The sequence below is a fragment of the Apteryx mantelli genome, chromosome 6 (genome assembly GCF_036417845.1).
Source record: "Apteryx mantelli isolate bAptMan1 chromosome 6, bAptMan1.hap1, whole genome shotgun sequence".
Classification (NCBI taxonomy): Eukaryota; Metazoa; Chordata; class Aves; order Apterygiformes; family Apterygidae; genus Apteryx; species Apteryx mantelli.
The window spans coordinates 23,003,107-23,018,767 of record NC_089983.1 but is presented as its reverse complement, the minus strand read 5'-3'; the positions used below and the strand labels follow the sequence as shown (position 1 = coordinate 23,018,767).

The 15,661-nt window shown below is 35.3% G+C and overlaps 2 protein-coding genes across 3 annotated transcripts in view; one reads left to right on the top strand and one right to left on the bottom strand.

The window, feature by feature from the left end:
- The window catches only part of ITGA4 (integrin subunit alpha 4), a 42,494-nt gene extending 40,386 nt beyond the window's left edge, over positions 1–2,108 (top strand). For both annotated transcript variants that reach the window (XM_067298979.1, XM_067298978.1), the window contains one exon: positions 351–2,108. In XM_067298979.1, coding sequence (XP_067155080.1) covers positions 351–443 — 93 coding nt within the window. In that variant the 3' untranslated portion in view covers positions 444–2,108. The remainder of the gene's footprint in view (positions 1–350) is intronic.
- A 361-nt stretch (positions 2,109–2,469) lies between these two features.
- CERKL (ceramide kinase like) overlaps positions 2,470–15,661 on the bottom strand; it is a gene marked incomplete at its 5' end in the record, with an annotated part of 60,830 nt that continues 47,638 nt past the window's right edge. Inside the window, 8 exons of the mRNA XM_067298980.1 lie at positions 2,470–3,932; positions 4,721–4,896; positions 6,063–6,159; positions 9,050–9,158; positions 9,239–9,267; positions 9,607–9,675; positions 9,935–10,112; positions 11,616–11,690. Of these exons, the coding sequence (XP_067155081.1) occupies positions 3,851–3,932; positions 4,721–4,896; positions 6,063–6,159; positions 9,050–9,158; positions 9,239–9,267; positions 9,607–9,675; positions 9,935–10,112; positions 11,616–11,690 (815 nt within the window). The remainder of the gene's footprint in view (positions 3,933–4,720; positions 4,897–6,062; positions 6,160–9,049; positions 9,159–9,238; positions 9,268–9,606; positions 9,676–9,934; positions 10,113–11,615; positions 11,691–15,661) is intronic.

Genomic DNA, 15,661 nt, shown 5'->3' with positions numbered 1-15,661 from the left:
GTTTTAATACCATTGCACATTTTAAAAATACTGGAGTCTGTGGACTATCACAGTTCACAGCCCACTTGTTCTTACTCCTTGCAGGAGGAGAGTATTGGCCTCCCAATTTTCAGAGAGGTTTTCCTCCTTCTGTATTAAGTACAAATTAGAAAAAGTAAAAGAAAAACCAAACCTACTTTTTTGATTAATGAGTAACACTGATTACTTAGTATGACAAAGTAATGGCAAATACCATCCATTCACAAGCACCATAGACACACATTTCATTTTAGTTCATGTTATATTGTTTAGCTCTGATAACAAAAGGTTTACTGACATATGCCAACAGATTCCAAAATTATGTATTTCAGATTGGCTTCTTCAAAAGGCAATACAAACCAATCCCTCAGGACCAGAACAGAAGAGACAGCTGGAGTTTTACAAGTGGGAATAAAGATGACTAAGATGGCAAATAAAAGCTCTTTTCAAATGAAGAATTTAAGGTTCAGGTTAATTCACATGAGGAACATCAATGTCAAGAAAACTGGTCATGAGCATACTTGCTCTTAGAAAATACATTCTATTTCCCTGACCTGTGTGGAAGACTACACTTAATGTACAGTTATTTTTCTAACATGAAAATCGTAAAACAGTTTTTGCATTGAAGTCTTACAGTAGTATTTGAAATGCCATGTGTCATCTCTGGTTTCAGACAGACAGAAGAACACTAAAGATAAAGAGAAGAATAATTACTTACCAGAAAGAAGAATTCTTGCAAAGCAGTAAAGCTTGGCCAATCCTGGACGATGAGATCTCAACCATATTAGCACAAGTAATTCTATTAGTTTTCAAGTTGCAATAATGTTTTTATTAGACATTCAAGAAGAAATCCTCCCTCATCTTGCTTTGGCCATTTAACAAGAGTAAAAATGGCTTAAACTGAGAGGGAGACCGTATGTAGAGTGCGCACATTTAGAAGACTGCTATCAGAAGCTCTCTTGGGCTCATCATATCACAAGCTTTGGTTTCACAGGCACAACCATGACAATGCAGAGATTTAGACACCCAGGCAATCCAAAGCCAGTAAGGTCAAAGGTGGATTTAAAGCAGGGAATTCTGTGTTGTAGCTCGGAGATGCAGCACAGAATCCTACCTCAAATGTAGAAAAAGTAACTTATTGGAGAGCATAATTTTTAGTCATCTTTAGCATAGTATGTGCAAAAGTGACAGAATTAGTTGTTTCTTCCTTTCCTCAAATATCAGTGCCATGATGTTTTGGACTTCTGTAGTGAAAGACTTCCCTGTGAGTTTTTTTTAAAGCAAATATTTATTTTTATTTATTTGAAGATTTTTTTATAATGTTTAGGGTGGTAGTATTTAGTACTGTTATTCTTCCAGAACCTGAATTACTGGGCCAAATTTTATCTTTAGATGTGCCACATGCTACCTGAAAGTATTTAAGTCATTTGGAGAGCTATCTTGGGTTCTTTGTGAGTAAGTGTTTTCAAATAAATACCATCCAAACTGGCAGCCACAGCAGCCACTCAGTGGAAAGGCAAAGGATTGAATAGAAACATGGTCCAAACCACTGCTCTGCTATTACAGGAAGTTTCTTCAGCTAGATAAGTTTGCACTGCCACCTAGCTTTGGTGAAACAATACAAGTAACAGGAAAAAAATGGATTTGTTCCCCAGTACAACTGGAGAATGTACAGCTTCATCAATAACAGAATTCATTGCAACAGCAGTGTGACATATGGCCTTTCTTGCCTTACCTTTGATGTCTTTCTGAATTCTGCAGAGAAATGAATGTAATATGTGCGTGCATTTTGAAGCTGCATCATCATATGGGAATTAGCCTGTGACTCAAAAGCAATACAGAGTGCCTTCAACAAGCAATTCTGCTAATAGAGTATATCTGGTGCCATAAAAGCCACATTGTCCAAAGATTCTAGGTATTGGGGACCATTTTTCTATGTAAGCTGAGCACTTACAATTTTTTTCACCTCATTTGACACCAAAGATGTGGCTCACTAAAATAGCTTTTTCTTCTTCTGCAATGTAAGGACAAATGAATGTGCATATATTAAAAAAAAAAAAATCAGAATAAAGTGTGTGAAGAATAAAACATTTTCTTGCAATTCTATGAGATATATACAGAAAAGTTTATTTTCCAAATGGCTTTAGTGAATTATTGCACTTTAACCAAAATATCTTTGGTAAGAAATTAGTTTGATATGATAGCATATTGTGAAAAATATACCTCAGATACTGGAAAAAGCATTATAATTCCTTTAAATACAAACAATGCAAAGAAATGAAACTAAAACATTTTATTTGTCTTTGAAACAGTTTTACCTAAGTCAATAAATACAATAATGTTGACTTGGAAATTGTATATTTTCTATTCAGATTTTATTATTAACATATAAATGTTGGTTGACTATTCTTAGGGCATGAAACAAAATTCAGTTTTTATAAGTAAGGTTGACATGAAAATAAATGTATAGCCCTGATGATAGCAAGGTTAAAGTATCACTCAGTTTCACTTTACTAAAAAAGACCCCACAAATTAAGCACATGAATGCTGTCTCTTCTGCAAGTTCTTATTATCCTGTTAATTTTCAATTTTGTAATAAAAACAGTTTAGTCCATTACACATAGCTGGAATAGTCTTAGCCTTAGGAAGTTTAGTTTGAGTTGCCTTAAATATGTCAAAATATTTGATGTGATACAGAATCATAGTATCAGTTATAACAGTTTAACTGAAGACTGCTCAATACTATTTAGATAACAGGTGTAAGTTAACCAAGAGGTTCCAGCTGGACGTAAAGAGCTTTTTCCGCAGAAGGACACTGACATTGGAATGGATTTTAATATTATACTCAACTGTTTACTGAACTAAGGCTTTAAAGCAACTTGTGTTAGTCATGAGACAACGCAGCTTTCATAATATTACTTGTTAGCCTTCTTTTGAGCAATAATTCAAAGACAAGTAAATAAAAGAACTACATTCATTGACAAGACTGTCAGTCTACAGGACCAGAGGGATAATTTACTACATTTCCATCTCAGAGAAAGCCTGTTTCCAGAAAAACTAGAGTGTTAAGCTGTACAGGTATCTCAAATAATTAAGAAATTACCCAAAAATCACTTATAAAAATGAAGTTTATGTCCTGTAAGACAGTTACAAAAACTGAGTTGATCATACTTAGCACAACTTTATTCTTAGCAACAACAGAAACTATGCTGAATATCACTTGAGTTCTAGGATACATTAAATACTTTGAAACACATTCGAAAGACTACTGTTTGTACAAAATATTTTAAAGAAAAACAGTAGAAGACATCAGCATATATATTTATTACTGTTTGACTAGAAGTGGGCTGAAAGTAAATATATTAACACAGCGTAAAAAATGATACTTGGAAATCGAAGTACCTGATCAAAAATATAAGTATTTTGCCACTAGTTGCCTTTTTAGTTTCCGTTAACTAGTTCTGTTTATTTAAACTGAGTTACCTGATAACATGGATAGCAACAGCAGACTAAGTATCTTGTATTTATTGCAGTAGGTAAAATAATTTTTAATAAAAAAATATTTTATTCTGAGGCACACTTTTAGAACCCCAAATTCATAAAATAGAGACCAATATATTTTTTCTTGTTATACCTAGACAGCTTCTTTACAGTTAAATATAACCTGATAAAAATATTTAAAACCAGAAGTATTACAAACATCCCAATTAAGTTTCTGCTACAACCACTGAATTTGGTGAGTGAAGGACCGGGACCTTGAAAAGATGTGCCTATAGATGAAAAAAGGTTTGTTTAATGCAGAACCTGCAGCATAAAAAGCTGTGTATTCCTTCTATATACAATTACATGTTGCTTTGGAACCCTCCAGTTCATCAGTGTTCACTCCATAGAGATCGATAAGCTGAGGATGTACCCTGTGAGGGAGGAAGTCAAATTTCATTAACTCTTGCAGTGTGTGTCACTTTTTTTTTTTTTTTTTGGAGAACAAATCTATATGAACTGCTACATGGAATAAAATCAGCTGAATACATTCGTGACAACTCCTGTAAGGTCATCTTTAAAAGTATGTACTAATTTCTCACCCATGCCATAGCATGATCCCCCTTTCATTTTACAAACCAGACCATGTTTCAGCGAGCTCTGTGCCGCCCGCTGATGCTCTGTGCGCTGCAGCAGAACGAGCCACCTCCCTATTCTGTTCTACTGATCATCTTCCTTCCGTGTGCACTGATCTCATTCTGTGATTCTAGATATGCAGACTGTTCTCAAGCAGCGCTGAATTTCCCACTGTTGAACAACTGCATTTTTGTTGGAGCTACAGTCAGGGCTTTTCTGAGCAGGAATCCTTATCCCAAAGCAAGCTCCTCCCAGGACTCAGACCCTTGCATACCAGCTGTTCTCCAAGGAACAGAAGGGTGAAGTTACAGGCAGAAAGAAGAGAAGTGGAGCTGGAATTTGATGATGTGCCAGAAAGGAAAGGCCATACAGGTCATAAACCTTTTCAAAGATGGGCATAAGGGAACTGGGTAGAGGCCCACACAACTGCGACAGGACCAGACTGCAGTGCACAACAGGACACATAAGTACTATTATTATGGCATTTACAACCCTCAGTTAGGTGTCATTTGTATTATATACACTTAAGATTGCAATACCGATATACTGTTGGTATACTCTCTGTAAGTATAATACTTAGCCTTACCGAACATGAACTTCAGATGCTTCTTCCATTAAGTCTCCATCTATATTCCAAGGGTAAGTTCCTTCTGCAGAAGTGGTATTCAGATATATATCTTCTTTGGTATCAAACACATTTTTAAGTCTTGGTTGTACTTTTACTTCTTCAACGGTGTAGGTCTCAACAAAGGGAAAATTGAACTAAACCAAGCACAGATGTATATTAAAGATATAGATGATAGCTTAGTAACAGACTGAACTTCTTAGAAAGAGCAAGCTTTTTAATTTAAGTAAATGAGAACACTTAACTCTAGCTTTGACCACATGAAATATATTCTGGTTAGTATTTATAGATTAACGTGCTATTTTTATCCTAGATAGTGCCTCAGAAGAAACGGTGTTATTCAATTTGTGTTTCTATATCAGGCTTGCTCAATTTACAGGTGAGATGGTATATTTTCACACTCCAAACTGCACATGCTTTCAGAATACATGAAAGTCAAAACATTTTTCCTATAGTCTGTTCATCACTACCAGTAATCCCATCCTAAATGAGGCTATTATATATCCAGTAAGTGGTCATTTTAGGTTTAAAGGAGGGTCCACATCCCCTTCTCTAATTTCTAATGATAAAGAGGGAGAGGAAAAAAAATATCAGAGCCTTCCTCCAAAAACATAGCAATGACAAAATTAGCATAAACTATTTCCTAAACTCAAGTGTTAGTGCTATTATATGCAACCAGCACCCACCTCTTCCCAAAATTCTCTAAATGTTGAATGTTTATCTAATCCAAATCTAAACCTTCCTGTAAAAATTATTTCATATAACACAAACTGGTGTGAAAGACTACAAGGATGTGTTTAGGCTATGCACTGGGTAGTTAGGACAAACGTAAGCCACTGTGTTTAGATGCTTCATTTTCATTCATAACTAGATGGAACATATACTATCTGCTAAAATCAGTGGTAACAATCCGCTGCTACCAGTGTAGCATGCAATAATTGCCAAAATTATGGACTTTTCCTACTCCTTACAGAGCTGTATGATGCCCCCCCAGGCTGTGTTCTCTGTACTGTACAAAATTTAAACACAGTACATATTTCCTCTTTTTTGGTGCAAGGGCTTTACACTCATAAAACTATGGTACAACACAACTACAACTTAAATCACAACAGATGGGCTGAAATAGGCTAATCGGTATTAGTCTGGTGATTTAAAAAGAAAAAAAAAGTCAGATAAAGGAGGCTAATGTATTCTGACAGGAAGCTAAGTCTCCTTATGAGGTTGCTAACATTAACTCTTACAGTATGTCTATCTTCATGATTAACTGTTCTTTTTATAATTACCAGAAAGAAGTTAACAGTACCTGATTTTTCACACCGGCATATCTTTTCAGGTGTTTAATAAACTCTGAACGAGAAGTATTTTGTACAACAATAAGAGCCATGCTTCCATTATTCAACCTGAAAAGCAGACAGACTTAGTCCCTAAAAGTAAATTTATAATTTGAAAGTTTAAGAGGCTCTTCAAGCCTAGGAGCAAAAGTAAATTAATAGGAAAAAAAGTCTCATTTTTTTTAATCCGTTTGCCAAAAGAAATTTTCTATAAATGAATATAAATTATGCAACTGAGGTTATTTGGCATCTACATAATAAACATTGTAATAATTAATGTGTATTCCCTCATCATTATCTATAAACCACTGAACATAATATATGTTAATAAAAAAAATTCTGCATTTTTACTTAACAGATGATTTTTAAACATCAGTGATCACAAACTTATTTTTACACTTTTCTTTCCAACAAAGCGTTATGATTACCATAGATGCCAAGAGTCAGAGATTTCCCAGGAAGCCATTCCCATGACGCATGCAAGTGCAGCCCCATCACGTGACCCAGTGCAGATGGGTTCATTCACCTCCTCCACTCACACTCAGGCTGCTCTAACAAAGATCCTGATTTTTTATTTTTTTAAAGAAATTCTCAGTAGAACTGTAGTTACACTTCGCACATAGAACATAAGAGTTAAGAACTGAAGGAATTTTATACTTTGTATATATATCAAAAGGTCATAGGTGAGAGATTAATCAAGACGACACTGCAGTTCAGATACTCGGTGCTACTAGGAATCCAGTTGCAATTGATATTTTAGCATCTTCAAGAATTTGGGTCATGACTCTCAGCTAGTATTAATTCACAGATTTCTTAACGCAACTAGACCTTGTCACAAAAGCTAACAACCTAAGGCTTAACACAATCATCCCTAAGGCCCATTTCAGTTATGGAGACAAACCAGTCTTCAAAAAAAAGTATCTGATGAACATCACAGTGACTGCAGAGATTGTATTTTATATATAGATTACATATTTTATATATTCTGAATATACATGTATATATTTATTCAAAATGTATGCTTTGAAAGTTACATTTTAAGATTTTTTTTAATATATATTTCTAGCCTAACACCACAAATCTTTCCATACTCATAGTTCCCTGGCTACTTAACTGTTGCATCTGTAATATTCTCAGACCACGACAGAGTACCATCGAGAAAGATATAGTTTTTAAATAACTACTGAACAAGTCACCTAGCGTAGCATTTCCAAGCTAGAAAACCGTGATGGTGAAATTGAAACAGTTGCATCTTTACCACATTTCCTACCATAAAAGGGCTTAACACATTACTAGGCAATGCGTTCTGCATTATGTCCTTATATTTTCAGCGATGACAAAGAATTCTCATTCATTCCTTTGAAAGTCCAATAAAGTGTGATACCTACACTGTGAGACACAACAAACTTGCATGTCTCACAGTGTAGACAGTTAAACAAATCTTTACCTGTCTTTGCAAATTTAGGCTAGTATAAAACTAGAGTTACATGCAATGGTCAAAACATTCATTCTTACATTGCAAAAAGCTTTTGGGGAAAACAGGATGAAGTGAAAACACATTCGAGTTTAGCCGATGCTTCCATAGCGGGTCCTGTATCTGCAACAATTAGCGCAACATTTATATTTCCTACTTTGAACAGGCTTGCAGCCAAGATGTGCTTCACTCTCAGAAATGAAGCACGTTTCTGAAGTGCCTACTCTTCCTACCAGAGGACTGCACTCCCAAGATTATACAAATAACTAGTATTTCCTTATATGAAGAGATAGCGGGGTCTACTGAGCAACTGAGTTGTAGGAGAAACACGCTCCATTTTATACAAACCTGCAATAATTGCATGGAGTTGTCATAAAATTCCCTATCATGAAAAACAGGTGCCAGAACAGGTGGAAAGAGAAAGCAAAGCTAAAAAAGACATTTCTTCAATTCTTGCCAGAGTTTTTCTGCTGACTGGAATACAACAGAGTAAAAATATTGAACAAAGCAAGTTTCTAGGAGGGGGACAGCATTGGGGCACTATCTGGAAGTATGAGGCTTACCAGGACTCCTGTAACATAGAAATCTTCTCAGCAAGAGCTTCATCAAAAACATCTGTTTCTACATTCTGTTTCTGACAAGTCAAATTCTACCAGAGCAGCAAGTACAACATTAAAATTCCTGATCAATTCTAAGGTACATATATTTGCACATAATGATAACTAAATGAAAGAACAGATTCATTCCATAATCTTTTATAAGAGTAGTTTAATTTAAAAGAGTTTTGAGGTCTTATTTGCAGGACTGGTGTTGTATTTCATGTACAGACTCTGGAGTCTGTACTTGCTGTTCTACTTAACCTTCGACTGCATACAGCAAGCACAAATATTTATCATCTGACAGCTATTTTGATCACTACAAAGCATGCTCTCAACAATAACCTAAAGACAAAATGAGTCAGCATCCACAAACAGATTACATATATGGTTTCAGGACACATCTGAGTCTACGTAGAAGTTGTATTTTTTAAGTTTGGCAAAAAAGACAAAATAGAGTGTGAATTTCAGTTCTTCATGATAGCAGAAAAAGATTCATACTTCCCTTTTCCTGTCTGTAAAGAGAAAGACGAAGGGCACCTTTATAGTTAAAAAAAAAAAAAAAAAAATCCAACAATGAAGTTTCTACATAGATCTGAAGCCTATGACAGGCTGCTTGATGACTACTAGTTAAGTCAGACTTGCCAACTAATTTAGTCACAGCAATTATCCATTCATTATTCCAGTTAGACTGCTTGACCTTATTTGCCTGATCTAAAAACTGATTACAATTCCTAGGATTATCGAGTCTGCTGCAGTCCATTCTCCCTCCCCCTTGTCAGAGGGTCTAGACTGCCTAAACACAGGCTAGTACTCTCAGAAAAGCCAAGGTCTTAAGGTAAGATGTCAGAATTTATAGACATGACTAATTCCCTAAACCCCTACTGACCTCGTATTAGGTGCCAAGCCTCTTGGTGCCATTGAGCACAGACAAGGAATTGCCATAATGCTCACACTCAGGAAGTGACCCTGGATCTTGTGCCATTGATCCTTGCTGCCTAAATATAACAGAGTAATTCTATATTACTTCAGTTTAAGCAGCCACAGTTCACTTTTAAATAATTAAGTTGAAACTCACCAATTTTTTTAATTGTCCCTTTCTTCCTTCTAGAAGGGTGAAAATATGTAGGTAAAATAATTGAAAGTAATTTTAGCACATTTAAACAACATCTACTTAAGAAAAAGGTAATATTTCAATGGAAAAAGGATTAATGAAACTGAACAAAACAGTAATACTAAGTGAAAGACTGCTTGGTAACAAATCCTCTATAATCTTGTAAGTAGAAAGGGGACATTTTACAAAGCGTGCATGTTAGCAATTGTCAAAATAAATCTTTAAGATCTTTTTGCCTGATGATCAAATTGGAACAAAATTAAGATTTAGTACAATTGCATCTTCAAAGATACAGGTTTTTGTAGGTTTGGGATTAACTCAGTTTTACTTACCTGTCATTCTCATGAGAATCTTCTTGTGAAATCTGTAGAGGTAGAAATGATAGTTCGCATTCCTCTGGCCTAGAAAAGCATTGATATTTATTATCACAAACTAATACTCTGACTGTTAGACAGGCTTTTATCAAAGTTAAAATGATTCTAAGAAGATGCTGAATACAGAAAAATTATCTCCTCTTTAAATTGTAAGAAGGACATACATCACATGGATCTGGCTGCAATTAAGTCGTCAAGTTATGTCTATATTTTGCCACATCTCAATTATTGCACTTTCCTCAAGCAAATGAAAAATATTGGAAAAAATACAGCAGTCATTGCATACCTGAGATTTGCCAGTGTTTTGATAAAAGCAAAATCCTTCCGCTGATTAGGGGGCATCCAACGGTGCTTTTCAGCCAAAGCTAGAGTCCTTGCACCAAAGCCAAACATAGCTGAGAACCCAAAACGTAAAAGCTTGCTTGGAGTACTAAAAGTGCAGACATCAACTGGTTGAACATGGCCTAAAATTTCAGAGATAAACATCAGAAATTATAAACATCTGTTTTTCAAACTGAATATAACTTACAATCTCCTTTCTATCTAATTTAACTGATAAAGGCCCAGACTCTTTAGGAAGTCAAGTTTCACCAAAGAAAACTGGAAAGAATTTAGATACAATTTAGACTCTAAAAAATAATAATTCTGAAGAACAATGTTCAGATGCTTCAAAATGTTAAAGTTAAAATTTCTAAGACCAAAATTCAGCTACTGTGTCACACCAGATGTGGTCTGACTTTTAATTACTGCTCAGATTTTCAAAAAACAGTATCAGAGAAAATGTATTATTGCTACATAAATATTTGCAAAATTTCCACCAAATATGTGTAAGGGCTAAACTTTGTACTGATTGTACTTTCAGCAACAGCACACTTTACATATTTTACTGGAGGAGTTGCAGGGACTCTTAAATATAAGCTTCAAATGTATTTATTTTTACAATTACAGAATTAACATCTAATTCTGTTCAAGATGGCATATATAAAATTGAATAAAAATTCTATTTAATAGAACCTCTGGTTTCCATTAGATTGAGTGTCTCCAATTAAAAAAGACACAGTTTTAGATTTTGCATGTAAAAGCATCTGTATTCCTATCTAAGAAACAGAGCAATGACTCTTCCATTGCTGACTGTCAAGTCTAGAAAGTAGATACTCAAGATGAAACTACCTTCCCCATTATCCTCTTTTCATTAAGAATACATATCCCAAACAAAAATTGCTTTAAGAGGAATATTAACATTGCTAAGCTAAGTATTTGCTATTTCCTAAGTACTGAAGGAAAGGTTTGCACCGGCAACCTAGTTTTTCTGCTTTTAGCATAATTACGTTTTCCCATTCAAAAACCTATTTGTTGCGCAGACTGAATGGCAAGTGATACAATTTTTCTGCTAATAAAGATTCCCAATGGAATTTGTTGGTATTTGAAAGAAATGTGCATGGAGATAAAGAAGTAAGCAATACCTGCTCAGAAATATGTCAATATTTCCCTGAAGAGTCCAAACCTAAACACTTTCTCAAGCAGATAGTATTGCATATTTTCCTGTTGCTACCTGCAGGCGCATTCAATTTAAACAGTCAGATGATTATGCAACAACCACTGCATAATAAAAGCGTAACACTGTTCACACCACCAAGTCTGGAAAAGGTTACTTTTTGTATTAAAGGAACATCAAATCAAAGGGCTTTAATGCAAAAACCAGACACCATTCCATGGCAGATTTTTGGTATCAGAAGATGAAGTTCACAATCTTTGTTTCTAAACTATGCTTGAAGAATCATAATCTTTCAGATACACTATAACTCAGGATTAGAATCATTTGGATTTCAACATCCTACAATATACAATTTACCATGATAAAGCATAATGTTATGTGTTTATTAAACAACTGGTTATCTATTTTTAGGGCAAACTTTTAAATGCTGCTTCATTGTTTAAAACTTGATAGTGCACGTAAAAATACTTACCCATTACAATGTGCAATGCTGCAGTCACTGGGTGCTTAATACCATAGAGCGTGTGGGCCAAAATATTAGTAGTACCTGTAAAAGTCAACACAAACTACTGTAAAAATAAGAATGGCACAGAATAGCAACAAGAATGAAAATAGAAAAAATATATTTCAAAGCTTTGGATGAAGGATCTGAGACATTTACCGCATTTTCAAAAGAAAAAAAGCAGCACGAATTATTTAGTCTTGGTAACAGAAGAAATGCTGAATAGTACAAATTAAAACCATTAAAACATCCATACGTATACCAAATCCCCTCTGCAAATTCATTAAAAACAAATGCCATAAACCAATAAAATTCTACTTGATCCAGTCAAAGGTAGCTGTTTCGCCTCAAGCGGACTACATTTTGTTTTCTTAGAAACTAATTCTTAGAACTAATTCTTAGAAACTAAAGTGAATAAAATCAGTTGATTGTTATACATCAGTTTTACATACAAGAACTAGCTAATGATTGAGGGGGAAAAAAAAGATAACGTGGAATTTGATTGGCCCACAAATTACTGGCTTCCATTCAACACATACCCACTGGATAGAGATTAATTTTAAAACAAGGGTAGGAAGGGAGCTGGAAGAGAGAATGGAAAATTAACCGTCCGTAGGCTAAGAAAAAAGAGCATGGTTCTGAAGACCCACGTTTGGTGGCGCTTGACTGATATGCAAGTCACTTTTCCTGTGCAAGAAACATGGGTATATGTGTAAGTTTTGCCCACCTACTCTAATTTATAGGCCATAAAATACTGTGTATCATCAGCTGAATTTTAGATATTGCCTTATTTTAAAAATCCTGGCCTGCAGATCAATGGACAAGGGATGGTTTTCTCTTTCCTAAATGGGTATAGTTTTTAAACAGAATTTCAAGTTGAATTCTGTCATTGGTAAGAAAAGCCAGAGATGTGATCAAAGTAGCAGGGCCACAGAATTGATTCACTTTCGTAGAAGTAAAGAGCCGGGGTCTGTCACCAAGAAAGCAGAACATTCGGAGCTGCTTTGTATCACTGAGTAAGGCATGACACATTCGCTAACAGATTAATTAAAAAGATAACAATTGCCAATGAGAAAGTTTGAACTCACTCCTTTATGGGACGTTAGGGTCTCTTACTCAGATTTTCAAAGCATTTTCTTAATGCTTGAATTACTTAATGTTACAGCAGCAACAGACAACTCTGTACACCAAATTTGCCTTGAATTTTATAGAAGCATTTAACTTGGCTATCAAAAGGTGAGGGGGGAGGGTCCATCACATTTCAAACAAGAAGCACTCAATATTTAAATAAGCAGTTTAAAAGCATCATATACTATAATAAAAAGTTACATTCATCACAAAACTCTGCTACATTTGATGTCATATTAGTGGTAGAAAAATACTAAAGACAACGACTAGTGTCCACAGTTCTAAAGGCATCTTGTCATTCTTATTCAGCCATGTGTGCTTTGATTTTTGCAATAACTTCTCTGAGCAAGATTTTGGAAAATAACTGGGAGTTGTATCTTGGTATCTTGCAGAGTGCCTGCTACCTCCTTAGATCACCTTAGCCTTTGAAAGTAGTTCAAAATACTGGCACCTCACGGAAGGCCTCCAAAACGTCAAAGAGAGGAGCTAGGAGTAAGGACCTCAGGCTTCCTACCATGTGGAGGAAATAAGAGAGGTACATGCACTAGGATAACAGACATAAAACCCACTTTCAAGTTTTTGTCTTCACTGGTACATGTAAGGAATCAGGTTATGCACATACAGAAGTTAAATACAGATTATCATCAACTCACAGAGTCCATTTTTATTTTTTTGAACAATTCAAGAAGAAATGTAATCTAATTAATGTAATCTATTTCTCAAAATTTTATAGATGACTTTACTATTAATATCTTTCTCTCTTTTTTTCTTTTTTTTTTTTTTAAGAAAAAATGCTTGAGTAAACCCAGCAAATTGGGATTATGAAGTACTTTGAGAGAAACAGAAGTGGTAGGTTCAAAGGCAAAACACAAGTCTTTTCTTTTTTCCCCAGAAGTCTCTCTAAATGGAGAATGCTAACAGGAAGAGCAGTTTATTAAGAATACTATAGTTTCAATAATTTATATCCAACAACTCTGCTAAAAATATTTTTTCCATATTCTTTGAATTTTCCTTTCTGTACAATAAGCATAAAAATGCAAGTCATAATTCTAATTCCAGATGTTATTTAATATGCAAACAGGTAAGCTTTTCAATTCAGTGACTATAAAATACAGTTCTATACAGAAAATGCTGGGACAAAAGAACCTGAACAATTTAGCTTTGATCTAAAAAGCAGTTCTTTACAAACTAATTGAAATACATGCCCAACACCCCTTTCATGGTTAAAAGACTTATGACATTTAACCTCTAGATTCAACTAATTTTGCTTAGCCAGAGAAATAGTTTGGATCATATTTTTGCAACTCTAATTGATTTTTATAGGAATTTCAATTTTTAAAAAACAAAGTGAGAATGTTTTGGAGTTGGAATAAAAAAAACCTCTCTTCAAAAACATAGCAAAAGGAAAACACACAGTCACAAACAACTCAGATCACTGGAAGTCAGGCAAATTGCGTTTACTTCCTGCAAATGGACAGTAGGGAAGCTGCTATTCTGAAGGGAAAAAAAAAAATCTATGTCACTAAAGATCAAGCTAATAAAAGAGCACAGGGTGAAAAATACTTCTGAAGATCAGGCTCAGGATGTCTTAAAACTGGGATTCCTCATTTAAGCAACAGCAGTTTATCAATACAGATGGCAAAGAGGAAACAAATGACCAGGCTGAAGTCAATACCAGTCTTCATACTGACTTTAATGAGAATTAAATCCTATGCCTGCTAAATGGAATAGGCACAAGTAATTGCAGCCTTAAGTCTGTAGAGCTCATTAACACGTGCAGAAGTAAACAAGACAAAGACCCATCCTTTCCCGACTCCTGAGAAAACAAAACGAGTTCCCCTCTGTGTTTGAAAACCTAAGTACTGCATTCAGAAAGAGCCTTTCCCAGGCTGCGAATCTCGAAGGAGCGCAGCTGTGCTGCAGCAGCACCCTCACCTTCTCTCAGAAAGCCCTCACATGCGTACGATAAGGCCGAAGCAGCACTCTCGCCCCAAGAATGACCCGGTAACGTGTTAGAGTCTCGTTACCTAGGTCCTGTACACATAGGAAGCCACAAAAAAGCTTACAAACAGACTCAAAACAGTGAAAGTTAACATACAGAAGATAATGCTGGAATGCAAAACTTTGCAGATTTGTTTTTTTTTTTTTAAACATTGTGCATTTTCCCAAGTCACCTAAACTTTTTTTCTCCTCTACGTAAACCTGGGATATTGTTTACCAGCAACAAGACGGTTCCCCTGAACACTATCATATTATTATGGCGACTAATAGGCATTTTTTGAAGCTCATGCATGTGCTCGCACCGTAAAATAGTATAAAACCGTTTCAACCATACAACTCCAACATCTCTGTCACCAGTAAATATTTTAACAGAAAAAAAGACTTTATTATTCCAATAATATAATTCCGCTTGAAAAATTAACCCATTAACCTATTTTCCTGACACTGCAAACAACTTCCTGCAATCTCCTTCCTATGGAACGTGCAAAAGCATCACAGTAAGGACCAAGTCCCAGCAGGCCAGCAACAGCAGGACTGAGGAAGGCACCCAGCAGAAACTGGGGGGGAGGCAGGGAAGGGAAGGGAAGGGATGTCCTTGGAAGTGCAAGCACTTCTGCGGTACAATTAACTTAATTAACCAGACAACATGAATATTCATTAGACTGTTAATGTCTCCCCCATCCAAACAGATAAATGTGATGTAATGACTTCCTAGTCAAGCATATCTAAAATTCTGATGAAAACTGCACCAACATTTTGGTTCTTTGCCTGAAATATCACAGAAATTAACAGTCCCTCAGTAATACTTTGTTTTGGAATTAATTGGAAATCATGAATTTATTTAAATGAACCATTTAGGACAAAAAGGTTCACAGCCATCAGATATA